This window comes from Gobius niger (genome assembly GCF_951799975.1).
Source record: "Gobius niger genome assembly, chromosome: 7".
Taxonomy (NCBI): domain Eukaryota; kingdom Metazoa; phylum Chordata; class Actinopteri; order Gobiiformes; family Gobiidae; genus Gobius; species Gobius niger.
Window position 1 is genome coordinate 33532823 of NC_136858.1, and position 20941 is coordinate 33553763.

At 39.2% G+C, this 20941-nt stretch overlaps 1 protein-coding gene across 2 annotated transcripts in view; it reads left to right on the plus strand.

Annotated features, from left to right (window-relative positions):
* Positions 1-20941, plus strand: part of inpp5a (inositol polyphosphate-5-phosphatase A) — a 350565-nt gene that overhangs the window by 214116 nt on the left and 115508 nt on the right. For both annotated transcript variants that reach the window (XM_079560596.1, XM_079560595.1), the window contains exon 9: positions 10628-10712. In XM_079560596.1, coding sequence (XP_079416722.1) covers positions 10628-10712 — 85 coding nt within the window. The remainder of the gene's footprint in view (positions 1-10627; positions 10713-20941) is intronic.

A 20941-nucleotide genomic window follows, 5' to 3' on the forward strand; every position in this document is an offset into this window, starting at 1 on the left:
GGCGAAAACATGACAAAAAAGCGATGACAAAAAAGCGATGAAAAAGCCACAAAAATGTGACAAAAAAGCGACAAGAAAAGTGACAAAAATGCAACAATAACACAACAAAAAAATAACAAAAAACATGGTGAAAACACTTCAAAAAAGTGAGGAAAACGTGGCGAAAACATGACAAAAAATCTATGAAAAAAGTGACAAAAATCCCAACAAAGAGCGACGGAAAACATGCCAGAAACGCAACAAAAACATGGAAAAAGCGATGAAAAAGCCACAAAAAAGCCACAAAAAGTGACGCAAAAACTTTCCAAAAATGCAACATAAACACGACAAAAAAGTAACAAAAAACGCGGCGACAACGTGACAAAAAAGTTCTGATCCCTGTTGTAGAACTTAGCTTTCAAACGTTAATCTCAAGTCGAGAAGTTTTTCAATTTGGGTAAAGCCGAACTGGAGAAAATGTGCAGGGAGGTTAAAAATGAACAAAAAAGTCAATTTATTTTTTGTTTTTTTTCAGTATCAATACTTTCAATGCCCCCAGCTCTACCCCATACTAGGAACTGAGAAAGAAACAGATTAAATGAAGAAATAGTATTTAACTCTCAAAATGTAAGCCATGTTTTGACATAACTTTTTCCTTAATACTTCAATACACATTAATCACTAGTTGATACAATGTCCTACAGCTAAGCCTTGCTCTTACTCATTAATTAAATGCAGTGTTTCTTCTTGTTTTCTCCCATGAAAGACTTTGGGAGTAAATCAACTTTCCTTTGAGGCCCGCCTGAGTAAACAGAGGTTACCTTCTGACCTGCGCTGGCACCTTGGCTCGGTCAGACAAAAGTGCGGCGCGTGAGCATTAGCCATGCCTGTTAGCCGGTATTAGCCATGCTTGTTAGCGGATAAAGCTACATGAAGTGAAGCAGAAAGCGCCTCCGAGTCGCACTGACAGCGCCGCGCCTTTGGTCAGTCTATGTTCGCGCTCGGCCTGTCATGTTCGATTACTCTGACAAGGGCCCATTCATGTTCCGGGGCCCGTAAGTCTGTCCACACCTGTCAAACCTCATCAATACCGGTCAGTGTGATGACTTTACTGAAAAGAGACGCTTAATACAAAGTAAATGTATCAAAGGATTCTTTACAAAAGTGTTATAAGGCTCTCGGCTTTGAGTTATGTCTGGATTTGTAGATTGATAAAACACAATTGGTCTTAAAGGTCTAGGTGTTACTAGGTATTCTAGATATTACTCAAGTTGTTTAACCTCTTAACTCCTGCCTGAACCGAGAGGATCTTTTTCCTCACGTCATCAGATTTTTTTTCCATCATTTTTTTGTTGGGTATTCAACTAATTTTTGTATCTTTATTTGTCATTTTTTTGTAACTTTATTTGTCATTTTTTTTGTCATTTTTTGTGATATTTTTGTCATTTTTTTGTTATTTTTTGTGACATTTTTGTAATTTTGTGTCAAATTTTTTTCACATTTTTGTCATTTTTTTTCCACATTTTTGTCATTTTTCTGTCAGTTTTTCATCAATTTTTTGTCATTTTCTGTCAAATTTTGTACATTTTTTTGTCAAATTTTTATCACATTTTTGTCATATTTTTGTAATTTTTTTGTCACATTTTGTAACATTTTTGTCATTTTTTGTCATTTTTTTGTCATTTTTTTTGTCATTTTTTTGTCATTTTTTGTCAAATTTTTGTCACATTTCTATCATTGTTTTCGACTCAGTTTTATTGCTATTTTCACAGCTTTTTTCCAGAAGCTTTTGGACTGGGGTAAAAAAAAAAAAGGTGCTCGATTCAGGTGGGAGTTAAGGGGTTAAGTGGCACTATTACTATAGGATAATATTTTTTCAAGTTCTTTATTTATTGTGCTTAAGACATCTTTATTCCATTATTATTACAGGTACTTGTTTGCATATTTGCCTTCTTAGAGAACAAAGATAGAACAAAATACAAGCATTTATTTTACATACATTTTCATTGTTGATAAATATTTCGAGGTCACGCCATGTTGTAGTGGTGTCCGAATGTCCTGGGAGAAAAAAGTAGTGCACTCAACATTTCCCACAATGCATTCTGAATAAGTGTGCAGCAATGGTCACTCGACGGGTCAATACAGACCACAATGCATTGCGAGAGAGGGAGTAGAACAGCCGACAGTGACAGGTCTTCAAACTAACATGAAATAATGAAATCAGCTGTTTTCATCATGTGTGGCGCTATGGTGAAAAGTTGCTAACGCTAGCTGCTTACCTTTACTTTGAGTTGTTAAAGGATCTGTATCATGGTAATTTAGCCATTCCAAAGTAAAGTATAGGTACTTATATGATATATTGTACCTCTACCACTATGGAGCACTCATTTTTGTGATAAATATTAAGCATTTTCTGGAGGTATTTTTCAAACCCGGAAGACAAGGCGCTTGGATTCAGTTGATTCCGCCCCCTGTCTCCACCCATGCAACAGTATAAATATAAATATCACAAGTTACTTCACAATGCAGTTATAAGGAGTTGACATCTGCAACACAGCTTCATATATGTGGAACACACGAGCTAACACACACGCTAACACACACAAGCTAACACACACGCTAACACACACAAGCTAACACACAAGCTAACACACACGCTAACATAGAGCTGCTCGATTACAGAAAAAATAATAATCACAATTATTTTAGTAATAATTGAAATCACGATTATTCAAACGATTATTTGTTGCCTTAAAAAACAACAACTTTATTTTATTTATTCATTTTTATTATTATTTTAAAAACAACTATGGACTACATTTTCTTTGGACAATAAAAACTTGTTTTTAATTTGTTTTTAAATATGTTCACGTTTCTAAACTAATCATATAGGGACACCTGCCCCCTGCTGGTCAGCCCTCAGACCTGTCCAACAGAGCCGCGCAGCCTGATGACATCATCACACAGCACTAATGTTTTTATGTCAAACCAAAGCCTGAGCCTTTCGCTTGTGAAATGCGAAGGGAACAGAAACAATCATCTCAGTGGCATCAAGTAATAAGAGTTTGCTTTGAGCTCCGTTGATCTGCTCCTGAAGAAGAGTTTAGACTTTTCTACTAAACAAAACCAGGGCCTGAGCAAAGGATGTCGAGGCTTCTAAACAGCTGTTCTCCTTTCAGCACAAGGTGAGCACTTAACAGTGGTGTTATCTAAAGAGTTAGGTATAAACAAATATTAGTACGATATTATTTACAGTTCTGTCAGGCTGCGCTGGTATTTCAGCTAATCAGACGCGTCACACAAACCGCGCGGGACGGACTTTTTGCGCTTTGGATGGACGAGCGGGAGGGCATCCTTATTAATCGTTTGTTCTCGATCATGCTATTTTTGTGATCGTCTAGTGTAATAATCGAAATCGTAATCGAATTTCGATTAATTGCACAGCCCTACACTAACACACGCAAGCTAACACACAAGCTAACACACAAGCTAACACACACAAGCTAACACACAAGCTAACACACACATGCTAACACAAGTTTTGATTGACTCACCGCTCTGTCCTGGCCGCTCCATCTGGTGTTTACATTATGGGACTATAAAAGTGAATCCACTTTGGTTCTGGCCAAGGTTCACCAAACACCCATCAAGAGACAGTCACAGAAAAACACTATTTTGGCTGATCGTCGCCGAATCTCGGAGAGAAACTCCAACTTCTGGTGAGTGACATCATTGTTAGGTAAGAAAAAAGAACAGGCGTGTCCAGAGTAGGTTAGAAAGAGCTCCTTCTTCACAACTTCCGGTGCAAACATGACATCAGTTCAGACGGGTGCGTTTGTTTTCTCTTTAATAGATGTAGTGCACTCATTCTGCAGGAGTTCCGGACACAGACTCCCGAAGGAGGGTATGGGATTAGAGTGGACATTCGGACAGAGCCTCTAACTTCACTGGGAGCTTGGACGTCTCCAGCTCTTCTCCACAGACATGTTGACTAAAGGCAGCCTAATATGAGATTTAAACAGATTAGGTCCTCTTCCAAATCCATTATTTGATTACCCATGGCAAAACTGGCATTATCTGTGTGGACTCGGGTCATGAGGGGCATGTTTTGTATTGCTAGCAACAGTATAATCAAAAATGTTATGAAGTCAACTTAAGTTTATCTTTTATATAACCAGGATAGTCCTCTTTTTAGGGGAGTCTTAGCACCTGGGACCCTTTATAACATGTTTTTGGTGTTGGTGGAAACTTAAACACATACCTGAGCAGAATATAAAATAAACTCCGCAGAGAAAAGGCCCAGAACTTCCAAGCCGTCCCAAAAGCTAATGGTTTCTGTGACAGATTCCACAAATGGGAGATGATAAAGATGATAAAGCCAATATTATGTGACTGGGAATTGATATATTACTGAATCAAAGCTCATTTGTATTGGCAGAGCAGACTGATGATAATAAAAGGGTAAAATCACATGTGCATTTTGACAACATCAGCTCATTCATTTAAACTTTTGAATCATCTGTTTCTGTAATATCTCTAATTGAATATATTTGACCCAGACTGTTCATTATCGCTCCCTCCCGCTCTTGTTTCTGCGCCGGTTCCCACGCCTGTGACGCCCGCAGTGACGTGGGCGCTCTCGGGTTTTACGGCCCAGTATTCAGTCTGACAGCTCCGACTGACCGCTGCGCTGTTTGAATAGAGCGGTCTCTTAGCACCGCGGCGCCGGGTCATTACAGGCATCGGCTCCGTTTGGCTTCGCTAACGAACCGCTGTGCACACACGTACTCGGACGTGCTCGCACGGACTCGCATACCGTCATGTACACGGGTTTACTTTGCAGTATTTCAGTGTGTTTGGCCTGAACTTGCGAGGTTAAAACAACAAAAATATCCTCAAAATGCTAGTATCCCGAACTATCTGAGCCTGTTCTTTAATGTGTACTTCTGTTCACAAACATCATCCCGGACCTGTTTGAATCGAGCGGTGAAGCCAGGCCCTATATTAAAGTATGTCGAGGTCTGATGACAGGTCCATTTCTGTCATTTCTTTCGTCATTAACCTCTTAACTCCCACCTGAACGGAACCCATTTTATCCAGTTTGGCTTTACCCTAATCATAAAGCTTCTTGGGAAAAAAGCACCAAAACAGCTACAAAATATGACAAGAAAACAAGGATGTAAACGCAACAAAAAAGTGACAAAAACTCAACAAAAAAGTGACAAAACTTCAACAAAAAAGTGACAAAAAATCAACAAAAAAGTGACAAAAATTCAACAAAAATGTGACAAAAATTCAACAAAAAAGTGACAAAAATTCAACAAAAAGTGACAAAAATTCAACAAAAATGTGACAAAAATTCAACAAAAATGTGACAAAAATTCAACAAAAAAGTGACAAAAATTCAACAAAAATGTGACAAAAAATCAACCAAAAAGTGACAAAAATCTTCTTTTTTCTCTCCTTTTTCTTCTTCCCCTTCTTCTTCTCCTTCTGTGCCTTCTTCCCCTTTTTCTCCTTCTTCTTTTTCTTCTCCTTCTTCTTCTCCTTCTTCTTTTTCTTCTCCTTCTTCTTCTTCTTCTTCTACTTCTTCTTCTAGCCTTAACTCTAAGCCTTAACTCTCCATCTCAGTGTGGAAAAACGGTGGCCCTTTTCCTTCAAGGCAAAGCAGGTTTATTTATACCGTGCATTTCACACAAAAGGCAACTCCATGTCTTCTTCTTCTTCTTCTTCTTCTTCTTCTTCTTCTTCTTCTTCTTCTTCTTCTTCTTCTTCTTCTTCTTCTTCTTCTTCTTCTTCTTCTTCTTCTTCTTCTTCTTCTTCTTCTTCTTCTTTGAACTTTGTCCAGTGATATTCCATCAATACAAGAGCATGAGACATTGGGAGTTTGGGATGTGCTGTAGAAGGCTTTGCACAGTGGCTTTACTCTCCCATCACCAATACAAGAACGAGACGGAAACTAAATCATTGCCGACGCTTATCAAAGCAACTCCACAGCGATTATGAGCTGTAATCGAAGCTAAAGGCGGTGTGAGCTTTTAGTTAGCAACTTTCTGGGGGCCGGGCAGTTTATTTATCCTTTTACTAACAAAAAATATCTCACCAAACCGTAAACAAACAGTAATTTCTGATCTCACTGGGTCTGACTCACTGTCCTCCCCCCATCCTGGACCCACCACATAGAAACGGCCGCCCCTGCTCCTGCTGCTGTTTCTTTACGGCCCCATAAATATATTGTTATCTGGGCCTTGGGAAGTCCACGCTGAGATTTATCCACACGATTAGCGACGGAGATAGCTAGCCAAGCATTCACAAAATCATTAATTACGCGGTGCGAGCGCTGTGTCTACCTTAATTTCTTCTCCGGGCTCGGTTGGAGTGAGCTGTAAGTGGCTGATGAAGCTGCGGAGTTAATTATTTGTCGCTTTCACGGCGATCCAGGATCCTAGATGAGAATTGGATGCCTGTGTTGAATTTTTTACTTACTTTGACGAGACATATTCACTCATTAACTTTGCATTATTCTATTTGTTTGACCTTTTTAACTGGTTTCATCTTTTTGCCATTGAGTTAATTGACTATATTAATCCTTTTTTTTTTACTACATTTTAGTTGCATGAAGCTTAAAATGAGCTGCATAAGGTTTTTTGTTGATAAAGCATATTTACAAAGACATTTTTGAAGAACACATTTAAATATTCTTGCTTTTGCAGAGTTTTGACTTAGCTCGCTCTTTTGATCTGTTGATATCAAAACCTTTTCTCTAGACCAGTCTTTCTCAACCAGGGACTCGAGAAACTAGCAGGGCTATTTCTGAGGGCAAACACTATTTTGATTGGAAAAGCTATATTTTGCAGTAAAATGTGTAGGTTTGGGAGAATTTGAGGTTTATTTTCAATACAACGTCCTTGAGGTAGGGGATACAAAGGTCCAAGAGTTCCACAAGACACAAAAGGGCGGGAACCACTGCTTAGACTGTGATGATATTTGATTACTGAATTTATTGACACTTATTTTAAAAACGTATGTTTTCCAATAAATACTTTAAACTGGGAGTGTACTTAAAGGGGGGTTATTATGCAAAATTGACTTTTTCAAGCTTTACATCAGGGGTCACCAACCTTATTTCAGCTGAGGGCTACTTTAAGAGCATTAAGTTGTTCGAGGGCTACCAGTTAAAAAGCTAAAGACTTAAACGTAAACTGTTCACTTATAGGATATTGACCCCATATTATATTAAAATAGCTTTATTTTAAACTCATACCGAGTCACAAGAACCGAAATAACTGTAATTTTAAGAATTAGATTCAAGAAAATGAAGTGTTTTACACTTTAGAAAAAGTCCCAAGGGCTACTGGACATGCCCCAAAGGGCCCCTGGGTGCCCGCGGGCACCACGTTGGTGACCCCTGCTTTACATCATGTTATTATGTCATTCCCTCATTAAAAACATGCCTGAAGTGTTGCCTTGGCACATTCACGTATATTTGAGTAATCTGTAAAAACTCTGATGGCAGCCATTTTAGGGATAGGTTTGCCTGAGTCCTCCTAGGAACGCCCCCACCTCCTGGAGACGCCTCCGAGCTTTCGTCACCAGCCGAGTAACCAACCACTGCTCCTCGGCAGAACCCCCTCCCCACTGATGCCACAGACAGCGTGTGGAGGGGGCGTGTCGGAAAGGGTCAGAGGTTCTTAAAGAGACAGAGGCCTATTTCAAGACATTCGCTACAGCCATTTTGAGAGAGCAATTTTATACAAGGCAGTTATTTTAATTTACTGCATTTACAGACCAACAGAAGGTTCTGTCATCATTGTAGTGTGCTATAGACTGGTGCTATGTGATTGAAAAAAGCATAATACCTAAGTCTGTATTGTAGTTTGTGTCCACAGCTGCGTCTCAATAGTAATGAACGGTGTAATACTAAGTGTAGCAGACCGGGAGACACCACCATACTTCAATTAAAAGCAGTTAAAATCCTAATCATTGACTCCCTTCTTAGTAAACTTCTATACATCCTTATTTGCAGCATTTTGTCATCGGGAATCTATACACAGGAGAGTGCTGGACTTTTCAAATTGCACGGAAAAGCATTAAGGACATTAACAAGACAGGAGACATTGCAAATTGTTTGGTTAAAAATGCCCCGAGGAGTTTTTCAAAGTGCACCATTAAGATAAATAAGTCTGGCGCTGGACGGGGGCCAGATTTCGTGCCAGCGGCTGCTTCTCAGGCTAATTCTTAAATCGCCACAAATCTCCGCAGATGTCGCTTTATCAGATGTGAAAGGGAAACAAGCAAAATCCGATTAATGAATGTTTTTTGATGCCGTTTGACTTTGAACATTTGCATTGAGCGGATTTGCCATCAAAGCGGGTTATCAAAGGAGATCATTTAGAGAGAGTTATTGATTAATGTGATTATGTTGTGGGAGAACTGCTTCAAAGTACTTCAAAGTGCAAAACATTTCGCCACATATACAGCGGGAGATACAGCGGACAAGATCTGACTGAATCTGGATCTTTTGGTCATTTTTTTTGTTGTGTGTTTGATTTAAGATTAGCGCAGGGTTGGTGAGCCCTGGTTTATACTGTAGTCCCACCATATTTCACAACTATTTAGTTTGTAAAATGTGCTCTCAAGAAAATATGGATTGGCTTGGATTGTGAACAGAAGTGGGTAGAGAAGCCACTTTATTTTCTCAAGTAAGACCAAAAGTTTTTATCTGATTTTATTCATCTGTTGTAGCACTTTGAGGTTTCTTTGAAATGTATAGTGAAATATAAATACATGTATTATTATTATCATTATTAGAGTAACTTTACTTTGAATTAATTTGACTCATGTAGAAGTAAAAAGTAGTGGCCCAAATAATGACTCAAGTAAGACTAAAAATGTATTTGAAGGACGTGTTACTTGAGTACTGAGGATTAAAGGGGCTAGGCTAGGATGTGTGGCGCTAGGCTAGTGCAAGGCTAGCGCATTTCTACAGTATCAGCTAGCTTGCATTAAAAAACAGTCTGACACACTCTGAGGCAAATCACTTATAAGGCCAGACTAACCATATAAATGTCTGTGTCGATAGAATCATTTTTGGAATATAACTGACCTTGCATCACATGAACGATCGCATTTTGAGGGACTATTTTCTAGCAGATCACTCCGCCGCTGCATAGCTTATACAACCACGAAGCTAATATAAGGTATTTTAAGTGCAAAATGGTTAAAATTATTCTATCGATACAGACATTTATATGGTCTGGCGTTATAAGTGATTTGCCTCAGAGTGTGTCAGACTGTTTTTAATGCAGGCTAGCTGATACCGTAGAAATGCGCTAGCCTTGCATTAGCCTAGCGCCACGAAAATGCATGAATTACAAGAAAAAATATCTCCAGAAATCAGCAACACTCTGGATAACTAGGTATTGAGGCCCTATGTCAAAAATCCTGAAATATCCCTTTAAGCTCGTGCATGACGGCAATTCGGACCCAAAGTAACAACTTTTTGAGTGACAGTGCAGGATTTCAGAGGCAGTTGTGGTGAACAGGTCTGAGCTCATTCTACACATTAGGACATTGTTGGAACATGTAGGGGGAGGAAAATGCATAATTTTAACATTTTTAAAGTCCCTTTAATTTTTCAGTTGTGACATAAAAGATGAAAAAGAAAACATAAAGTAATGTGAAAATTTTAGTAGTAAAACACCATGAAAACCTCTTGAAAGAAATCATTATGAAGAATGAAGTAAACAAAGCACAAAATATGTCTATCTTTTGTGTCAAAATGAATATTTTTCACTCACAGAGGCACACGTTACTACTACTACTATTTCTTTTACTCAAGTGAGAGTACAGTAGGGCTGGGACAAAATATCGGATCGGATTTGGATCGCAAGTATCAAGTATCGATACTTTTTCAAATATCGCTAACACTTTCAATAGCTGTTTCATACTTGTTTCATCCTGCACTCCTTTGTTTTCCAGTTACAGCCCTTTGTTACATTTTGTGTTAATGCACTTTCAATCTTAACTTCAATAACTGTCAAATGGCCCTGGGTTTTTAAATGTTGGACTTTTTTTTTACAAATTTTAAGGTTAACATATTACAAATCATAATTACCTCCTGTATCGCAATATGTATCGGATCGGCCCCTGAGTATCGTGGTATGTGTTGGATCGTGACAAAAGTGGATCGTCCTATCCCTAAAGTACAGATACTTAACTTTAATATTTCTCTAGTAGAAGTAAAAAGTACTTTCTGAAAGACCCGCCTGTCTCCTTTTCCTGTGTGGATTTATTGCCCTCATTCACACCTCGGTTTAAGTGGAAGTGTTGTGGCTGAACATGCTGAATGTCCATTGTCTCTGATTATAATATGGAGGTGTTAAAGGTTTATATTGACCAAACGAGCTCCCGTACTGTGAACTCTCACCGTCAGTTGATTATTGCTAAGAGTCAGTAAACTCAATTTCCTTCTCAAAAAATGCAGTGTTTAAAACCACAGTGTCCAGTAGGGGATGCTGCACTCCCTCATCATGTAAATGCTTAATTGTAAAACTGATTAAATCTTACAGAGCTGTTTCCAAATCATCCCACAAATGACTTTTTGTTGATAGAATTATAAAGCTTTTCTGTTGTGTTTGTTTTGCAGGATCACGGACCAGCGCCATGAGAGACTGCCATTTTTCCTTTTCGGAGACTTCAACTTCCGGCTGGACTCGAAGCAGGTCATTGAGGTGAGTTTGCAGACGCGCTTCACTCCTTCGCATTTAAGAATATACAACTACTCTACTTTACTTCTGTGGTTCCTGAGACTTTACAAATTGTCACACAGTGTTGCATCACATTTTTTGTTTGCATTATGAAGTTGATTGTAGAAAATGTATCAATCTCCTCACCACGATCTCCGGAGGGATCGTTTCACAAGTTTAGACTTGTTCTATTTTTACCACATTTCTATCCATAGATATTTCTGTACTTATAAACAGTATAAAGCTTTCCATAGACTTACAAATCAATCAATATCTATCGCTTAAAGCAGGGGTCCTCAAACTACGGCCTGTGGGCCAAATCCGGCCCGTGAGATGATTTAACCCGGCCCCTGACTTGAATCCCTGAGTATGTCCAAAAAAAAAGTCTCTGCCCCATTCCAGTGCAGAGTTATGATTTCTTTTTTTTTTTTTACTAAAAACCTAAGTAACCAGTATATTAATTCCAGCCACTAGGGGGCAACTTAAATAAATAAAAAATAATTCCACACATTATAGCCACGTGGTAAATGAAGCTTACCACCACCGAGTGTGGAATGAATGAATAATGACTACAGTGAACTTTGAGAAACTTATTACACAGGCTTGTAAAGCACAATACAAACCGGCTGCAATTGGTGCAAAACGCTGCAGCTCGGCTGCTCACAAACACTCGCCGGTGCAGTCACATCACTCCAGTGCTGTACTCCTTGCACTGGCTCCCAGTACATGCGAGGGTTAATTTTAAACTCTTAATGTTTGTTTTTAAATCAATGAATGGACTTGCACCCTCTTATTTATGTGATCTGCTTGTTGCACATCAGCCTATAGCGCTGCGGTCTGCAGGACAACACCTGCTGGAGGTCCCCAGGACCAAAAGTAAGCAGTGGGGTGATCGTTCCTTCTCAGTGGCTGGTCCGAGGCTCTGGAACTCTCTGCCTGTTGAGTTACGAGCCATCACTGACCTAACACTGTTTAAAGCGAGGCTGAAAACATACATGTTTAAAGCCGCTTTTGACTGCTAATTGCACATGTGTAATGTATATGTATTTTCTTAAATATTTTGTGCTAAAATTGTTTTTATTATATTACACTTAAGGAAAGCACTTTGGTTCAGCGGGTGCTGTTGTAAAGCGCTATACAAATAAAGGTTGATGGATTGATTGATTGATTGATTGATTGATTGATTGATTGATTGATTGATTGATTGATTGATTGATTGATTGATTGATTGACAAGTGTAAGCAGTTATTACTTTGGTCATATTACGCAATGATGTTTTATTTGAAAGTAAAAATAAATGGAATACCTGTGGTATATCAAATTAAAACAAAGTGCGAAGACTTGATTACAAATATGTGCCTGGAATCATGTGTTGATCTTGTGGATGTAGTGGTAATCTCTACTTCACTATGAGGCCTGCTGCATTTTGGTCTGCGTCATATAATTCTATGTTATAGCCAACCTGGCCCGGCCCCCAATCACAGTCAGGAACGATAATTTGACCCCCAGAGAAAAAAAGTTTGAGGACCCCTGTCTTAAAGTTGGAAATCACATAATTAAACCAAATGCCCTGTTTGTCCAGCAGCACTTCCAAACACACTGAGAGTCGCCAGAAGAGGCAATAATACTTGATACTTTAGTTATTTTTATGCTTTAAGATGTCGGTATGTTTTGTGCAGTACCCCATGGTTGTAGTAATTCCTGTTGCTTCTCTATGGCAGTAAACAGTGATAAAGCCAGGATAGATCAGCAGTTGCTTTGTGGTTTCAATCCAGGTTCACATTATTTGCATTAGAAAAGTTACAAAATATGTAGCGGTTGGCATTTATGCAACGATTGGAGTCATAGCCACCGATCCCTTGGGTGCTGCTGCTGTGTCACATGCTGAGTTTCGTCTCCCCCTCTGTCCGGTTATAAGTGGTTTAACGCTTGACTGTGGCCGGCCCAGCTGTGTTTGCTCATCGTTCCTTCAAGTGCATTGTTATGTTACGGTTAGCATTGTTAGCATTCAGCCCTGCTCTCCCCTCCTCCCCTCTCGGCCTCTCCTGCCCCTCCTCAGCGCCCTCCCAGCGCCCTCCTCTGTGGGTGCAATCCAAGCCAGAGGTGCACACTGCAAAACGAGGCATTTCCACATCCATTTATTGAAAGCCCTCGATTACATTATATAGGTTAGTATTACTTCTTCTATTTCACGACTGCTAATGCAACTTATTCTGTCTTGTCAAAACACTTTTTCACTTGCACAAGGCACCAGTCCTGCTCCTTGTGCATTGATTTAAAATTTGTAGTAATGAGTTTCCGCGGGGCAGTAAAAAGCATTGAGCAAGTCAATAAAAAAAATTGTGCCAACATCAAAGCCTTAAATGTCATTAAAAAGCATTAATTTGGTTTCAAGCTGGTTTTGAATCTAAATTTATTGGAAAATTATGACATTGTTCCACAATCCTTACCGTATAAGTTTCATAGAACATAACAAAATAATGGTCGTACATGCTCAGTTTAAGTTTTGGCTGAAATTTAAATTGCAAATTTAAAAAGTGAAATATGGGCTGATTTTTTTCTGCGTTTGTGGCATCATAATTAAAGGCCGACCGATATGGGTTTTTCTAAGGCCGATGCCGATATTTTGGGATGATATGCTCGGCCGATATTTTTGACCGATATTTTTGCCCAATTTTTCCAAATGTCTGGTCTATAATCCTGTAAGATAAAAAATACTTGGCCGCTCCAGCACTGGCCAATTGATCCGGTCATAGTTTCTGTCCCAGCTTTGATTAGTTATCGTTAGCATTAGCATATTGTTGCTAGCCGCGGCCTTTTTGCGCAGCGATCAAATTACAATAGTGGAGGTTAAAACTAACTCAGGGATTGAATTCTCCAGATTCTGCACTCCGATGTTTCTCACCTCCCCTGGAAAACTCTATCATTTTCGGTCCCGGAAATATCATCTTTTTTCGGCGATAGATCAGCCGATAGCCGATATTGTAAAATCCCCAAATATCGCCCGTTATATCGGCCGGCCGTTTAGTCCCCGTGATCTAATCTCAATTAAGTTTTAGTCTCGGTTTGATTGAAACATGATGACATTTTTCAGTCGACAAAATTAAAACTGTTCTCAAAAGGCTTCATTGTTATTGTTTAAATTAAAGTCTATTAACGTAAGAAGAACTACTAAAAGTTTACACGACTGGTTGTAATTCATGTCATTCATGTGCCATCGGGTCGTCCTTTTGCAGTGCAGCCGTGGAGGGGTGGTATCGGCCATAAAGAGACCACCTCAGACAGTCTTGCCGTCTTGAGATAACAGCCACTTGTTGTCGGGCCATTGCTGCGGCCGCACAATGGCTCTCAAGTCACTGGCTCTGTTCAAGGTGTGGCCATTGTTCGCCATTGAGAGGCTAAGGGGAAGAGGAGGGATCAGGCTTTATGAATGGACGGCCTTTTTTTTTAAATGACTGAGGAAGGACTGCACTCTGTGTGGCACAATGGAGGAGTAGCGGGGGCGCAGGGGCAGCTCTCGGCCACCAGGGCGGCAGTAAACGCATGCGTGAGAGGTGCCATTGACAGAGAAGACAGTGGGACGATGGACTTATGATGGAAAGTGAAGGCGCCGTGAGAATAAAACAAGCTTTTTGTGTCATTTGGTCAGTTCCCCATAGACTTTCTTTTGGATTTTGGCCAAATACTTTTTTTCCCCACTGTAGGCAATAGTAGAAAACGAAAAGCCAGGAAACCTTTCTCTTTCACTTGTGGTTATTACATGCTACACAATAGCATCAGAATATGTTTTATTCATATTCATTTTATTTATTTATTTCATTTAGAAGTGACAATTAAAATGTATAGCACAAAATGGGTAAGTCAATGCAGTTTTAATGAAAAGGACCATATCTCATATCAAAGTCTAATTTTCATACTTCTTTAACTTTAAAGGGCAACAACGGCTTTTTAGAGCTGTTAAAATGTTGATCTCTCATCAAAAACATACATGGAGCTGTGTTTCGAGCCACTTGCACATCTTTGAGTAATCTTTAAATCTTTACTAGTGGCCATTTGCCTTTGCTCTGGCCAATCCCCTCAGGAGTGAGTGAGTGAGTGAGTGAGTGAGTGAGTGAGTGAGTGAGTGAGTGAGTGAGTGAGTGAGTGAGTGAGTGAGTGAGTGAGTGAGTGAGTGAGTGAGTGAGTGAGTGGTTGGAGGGGCCGATGGCGCAGTCTGGTTGCCGTGGCTACAACAGTAGCTTACCACCACCAAGTATGGAGTGAATGAATAATGACGACAGTGTGGCGCTTTGAAAAACTTGGTAATACAGGCTTGTAAAGCGCATTATAAGTGTAAGGCATTAGTATTATTATTTACTTTGAGCATTGTGGCAACAGCCCTCAAAACACGTCTCCTTTTCCCAAAAAGCTCCTCCTGAAGTCCTACGTGCCCAGGAAATGCCTTGCTTTTTTTCTTTTACTCTTTATTGAAACAGCTGTGCAGCAGAGGGGGGTTTATTTTAGCTCGAGAATCAAGAAGTGGATTTGGATATTATTGGACTACTATTATTATTGGATATTTTGTTAGCTCAATATTGCATTTTCCAAGCAACAAACAGCAAGATGGTGATGAAGATGTGTATGACATTATAACCAGGAAAAAGCCTAATAACTCTCTTTAATTCGAATACTAGCCTTAAAGGGATATTTCAAGATTTTTGACTTAGGACCTCATTTCCTAGTTATCCAGAGTGTTGTTTATTTGTGCAGATATATATTTTTTGTTCTTGCAGTCCTTCCATTTGAAGAGTTTAGTGGTGCTAGGCTAGTGCAAGGCTAGTGCGTGTCTATGCTAACTAGTAGCTTGCATTAAAAACCTCTTCAAAATCATGGGCTCGTCCTCCAAACGTTGCCATATCTGATTTGTAGAAAGCTCTTTTGTGAATTCCACGTGTAGTAATGCCGGCCGCAGGTAAACAAACTACTGTAGATCCGGTAACCGAGCAGATCACTCCGCCGCTGCGTAGCTACAACCAGGAAGCTAATGCTGCATTTTAAATGTAAAATGGTTTTATTTCAAACATTATTCAGTCAACACAGACGTTTATAACGGTAGTCTGGTGTTATAAGGTGCACTGTGCTTGGGTCAGGATGTTTTTAATGCAGGCTACTAGCTACCATAGACATGCGCTAGCCTAGCACTAGCCTAGCACCACTAAACTCTTCAAATATAAGGACTGCATGAATTAAAAATAGCGTATATATATCTCCAGAAATCAACAACACTCTGGATAACTAGGAAATGAGGCCCTATGTCAAAAATCCTGAAATATCCCTTTAAAGGGGGGGTATTATGCAAAATTGACTTTTTCAAGCTTTGCATCATGTTATTATGTCACTCCCTCATTAAAAACATGCCTGAAGTGTTGCCTTGGCACATTCACGTATTTCTGAGTAATCTGTAAAAACTCTGATGGCAGCCATTTTAGGGATAGGTTTGCCTGAGTCCTCCTAGGAACGCCCCCACCTCCTGGAGACGCCTCCGAGCTTTCGTCACCAGCCGAGTAACCAACCACTGCTCCTCAGCAGAACCCCCTCCCCACTGATGCCACAGACAGCGTGTGGAGGGGGCGTGTCGGAAAGGGTCAGAGGTTCTTAAAGAGACAGAGGCCTATTTCAAGACATTCACTACAGCCATTTTGAGAGAGCAATTTTATACAAGACAGTTATTCTAATTTACTGCATTTACAGACCAACAGAAGGTTTGGTCATCATTATAATGTGATATAGACTGGTGCTATGTGATTGAAAAAAGCATAATACCCCCTCTTTAATATTTCTCACTACAAATCTCTATTGGTAGAGCTCAGATTTTGTTGAACTATTCCATCAAATTCCCAGAATGTGTGTCGTCTCTTGGTTTTCTTATACAAAATAATTGTCATTGATTGATAGTTATTTGTCTCATAAATATTCAAATCTGTCTTGAGTTCGCACAACATCTGTAAGTTTTCTCACACATGTCACATTTAGGCCATTTACACAGTTGATCTGATAAAGTCAATCTTACAATTTTTAGATTTAGATGTTAGTGATATAGTAATCGAACATTTTATCGTCATACACTTCCAACGTCGTGCATTGTTCTTCCATTGCTACAGACGGGTCAGCGCTGTGTCCATATCGTCGTCACATGTCTCCACTCAGCGGCCCTCTCCCACCTCCCCGAGTGATTCTCACAAAGTTTGCGCAGTACATTGGATTTGCGGCTCTTAATTGGATCACATTCAGCCGCCTGATCATGTGAACATCTGTTGCTTTGGAGATAATTCGCGGAGGTATACAGTGTCCCACAACAGCAGATGTCCGAACACTGCGGCCATTCACGGCTCCCCGGCCCGAATGAAACATCACCTGCTTCGAATTTAGCCGCAGATTCGATGTCGATAAAAGGTTCGTGTGTCTGTATCTTATTAAAAGCAAACGTCTTCATGGATAAATAGTAAAATATGATTAAAAATGAAGCGCTGTTGTTCAGATGTGGGAGTGAAACGTTGGGTTTTGCCAAAAGGAAAACATTTCATTAGAGTCAGATGGGATGATTTTGCTGTGCCAACTTTGACAACATTCACGGCTAAGGCGGCTAAAGCGAGAAGCTGCACAATAAGAAGCATTGATTACATTTCAAGTTCTAGTTTAACATTTGTTGAACTGTCTCACTCTGAAATGTCAGTTATGGAGGTTGGAATTGTGGGGAATTATTAAACTGGCTGGTCTGAGGGCCGCCCTATTTGTTGCATCTTAACCTCTTAACTCCCACCTGAACGGATCCCATTTTCTCCAGTTTGACTTTACCCTAATCAAAAAGCTTCTTGGGACAAAACCACTGAAATAGCCACAAAAAGAGAAGAAAACAAGGATGTAAACGCAACAAAAATGTGACAAAAATTCAACAAAGATGTGACAAAAACTCAACCAAAGAGTTACAAAAATTCAAGAAAAATGTGACAAAAATTCAACAAAAATGTGACAAAAATTCCACAAAAATGTGACAAAAACTCAACAAAAATGGACAAGAAGAAAGAAAGAAAAAACATACAAAAGGTGACACAACACAGCTTTACCCTAATCGAAAAGCTTCTTGGGACAAAAGCACCAAAATAGCCACAAAAAATGAGAAGAAAACAAGGATGTAAACGCAACAAAAATGTGACAAAAATTCAACAAGAATGTGACAAAAACTCAACCAATGAGTGACAAAAATTCAACAAAAAGTGACAAAAATTCAACAAAAAGTGACAAAAATTCAACAAAAATGTGACAAAATTACAACCAAAATGTGACAAAAATGCGACAAAAATGTGACAAAAATTCAACAAAAATGTGACAAAAAATCAACAAAAATGGACAAAAAGAAAGAAAGACAAAACATACAAAAGGTGACACAACACCGCAACAACGTGAGGAAAAAGATCCGTTTTGTGGGTCTTAGCTTTCAAATGAGGTGTTACACAGGCCTATATAATGGCCAAAGAGGGCAGAATGCATTTGGTTTAGGCGGGTGGTAAGAGGTTAAAGCAGTACTAAGTAACTCTTGCCCCTTGAGGCTATAAGCGCAACTGCAGGTGTCGTAGCAAGTTGCGATTTTTTAAACTTATTTATTGTCCGTGAGAATAAATACGACACTGACAGAAAAGGCGAAGAGCGAGAGGCAGATTGTACATCCAAATGCACAACGGAAATCATTTTTTTCACTCAGACTTGGCTGTAAATACTGTTTAAGTGGCGCTAGCCCGCAGTTAGCTTTGCCCGTTTGCCTGTTAGCCTCTTCTTTGTGATTCTATTATTGTGTATTGGTGGCTCCGGTCCGGTGGCAGTCAAGTTGCAATTGTGGTTTTCTGGCCAGAGACACCAGGGGGAGATGAAAGACCCTCCAGTCATCCCATTAACACTTGTATTACCCCCAGAGGGACTACGGAAAGGATTTATTAAGGTAAACAAGTGACTTAGTGCTGCTTAGTGATTTTAACCTCTAACCTCCCGCCTTAACCGAGTGTTTGTCTCAAGCTCGGCTTTACCTCAATCTTAAAAGCTTCATGACCGGAGAGCTCAAAGCCTCTTGGTCAGAGTAACGCCCAAGTTGAAAGCTGAGACCTACAAAACTGATCCAAACTTTTTTTGTTTGTTTTGTCACTCCTTTTCTGTGTGTTCATCAGGTTTTCTGCACTTTTTTGTCGCTCTGTTGTTGCCTTTTTGTCACATTTTAGTCATGTTGTCTCTTTTTTCCCCCCGTTTTTGCAACTTTTTTTAAAGAAGCTTTTAGATTTGGTTCAGACGGGGGTCAACAAATAGAAATCAAATGGACAAAATCTGACTTTTTCCTCAAACTGTGGTGCTACTTGAGCGTGTTGTTATCGAGAAACGGTCCATTTATCCTCAATTTGAGAAAATGATTTCAAGAAGTCTGTCCATGAGATGAAAAAACATGCACATGTTTTTTTTTTCCAAGCTAGTTATTATTAGTAAAATTTTTTAACCTAATTTTGAGTGAGATTAGGCCTTTTTCTTAATTTATGTGTGAAAAACTTGCCTCATGGTCAGATATTTTCAATCAGTTCCTCAAATCAAAGATAGATTTTATTATTTCTCCATCACTCTTTGCTGTGTGTTGCTCTGGGTCATCTTAGACTATTCATTTTATTTAGAGATAATTTAATTCATGGTTTACGGCTGTCAGATAATTATTATATAAAAACAGACAAACAATACATTTTTGTTCATTTATTTACATTTTCCCCTCACATTTCTTTTTTTATCTGTACTAAATAGTGTTTCAGTGAATTTAATCTTCATTGTATTTGATGTTTATTACGTTTAACCCCTTAACTCCCACCTTAACCGAGCACATTTTCTCCAGTTTGGCTTTACCCCAGTCCAAAAGCTTCTGGAAAAAAGCTGTGTAAATAGCAACAAAATTGAGATGAAAACAATGATGGAAATGTGACAAAAAAGTGAGAAAACATTGACAAAAAAAGTGATGAAAAATCGATGAAAAAAATGACAAAAATGTGACAAAAATGTGATAAAATATTGACAAAAAAATGATAAAAATGTGACGAAAAAAATGTCAAAAATTTGATTTAAAAATTGACGGAAAAATGACAGAAATGTGACAAAAAATTACAAAAATGTGACAAAAAAATTACAAAAATTTGATAAAAATGTGACCAAAAAATAATAAAAATTTGACCAAAAAATAATAAAAATATGACAAAAAACGACAAAAAATGGATTAAAAAAATGACGAAAAAAATGACAGAAATGTGATAAAAATTTGACAAAAAAATTACAAAAAATTGACAAAAAAATGAGAAAAAAGTTGAATACCCAACAAAAGGGAGTTAATAGGTTAATGTATATTTTGTTTGCTTGTTGAAATTCAAGTTTTGTTATTGTGACAGGCCTATGCTTTAGTAATGCTATTAAGTTTGGTGCTATTCTGCTTTAAACATGGTGTTCAGCCAGTCTAGGCCTCGAGACCCTTTTCTGATCCATGTTGGTCCTGGTTTGAGCTTGATCTCGCTCTTGTTGTACTTGGAATGACAAGTTTTAGAACCACTGGCCTTAAAAAACCCATTAAAACCACATTAGAGCAACGTAATAAAGGTAATTTATTATTATTAATTGGTCTTAGTTAAGAAATGGTCAAAATAAGTTGTAAAGCTGTTGTAGCCGATCAGCGTTCTGTCCCTCCCTTGGCTAACATGGCTAATACGCTAACACTGTGGTAGGTCGGCGATGTGCAGTAAAGGTCGCGACCCCTCTTCCCGGGCCGTGTCAGAAATGTGTGTCCATTTCGCCCCCTCGCCGCGCCATGCCGCTCCTTTCTCATGCACCGCCATTCACCGCCATTCAACCGCCCCGACCAATACACACACACACACAAGCGGAGCAATTTGTAAGGCTAAATGAATCTGAGTGGGCCGCTCCGTTTGAGGGGGAGGGGAGCTCACAGGGGGGGGGCGAAGACTTCCCCTCAGGAAGTTAGAGCTGTGTCCCAAAGCAACATGAGGCTTAAACAGGGTGGGATTGGTCGAAAATGGAAAGGAGCTCGTCTTTGCCTGAAAAAGGCGCTGCTCTTGACTCTAAACCCTATGGGGCATTATGGGATCAATATTTGTTTGCATATTGCTATCAGAGTTGCTGTACTATGTAGGTAGTATGAACATGTAAAG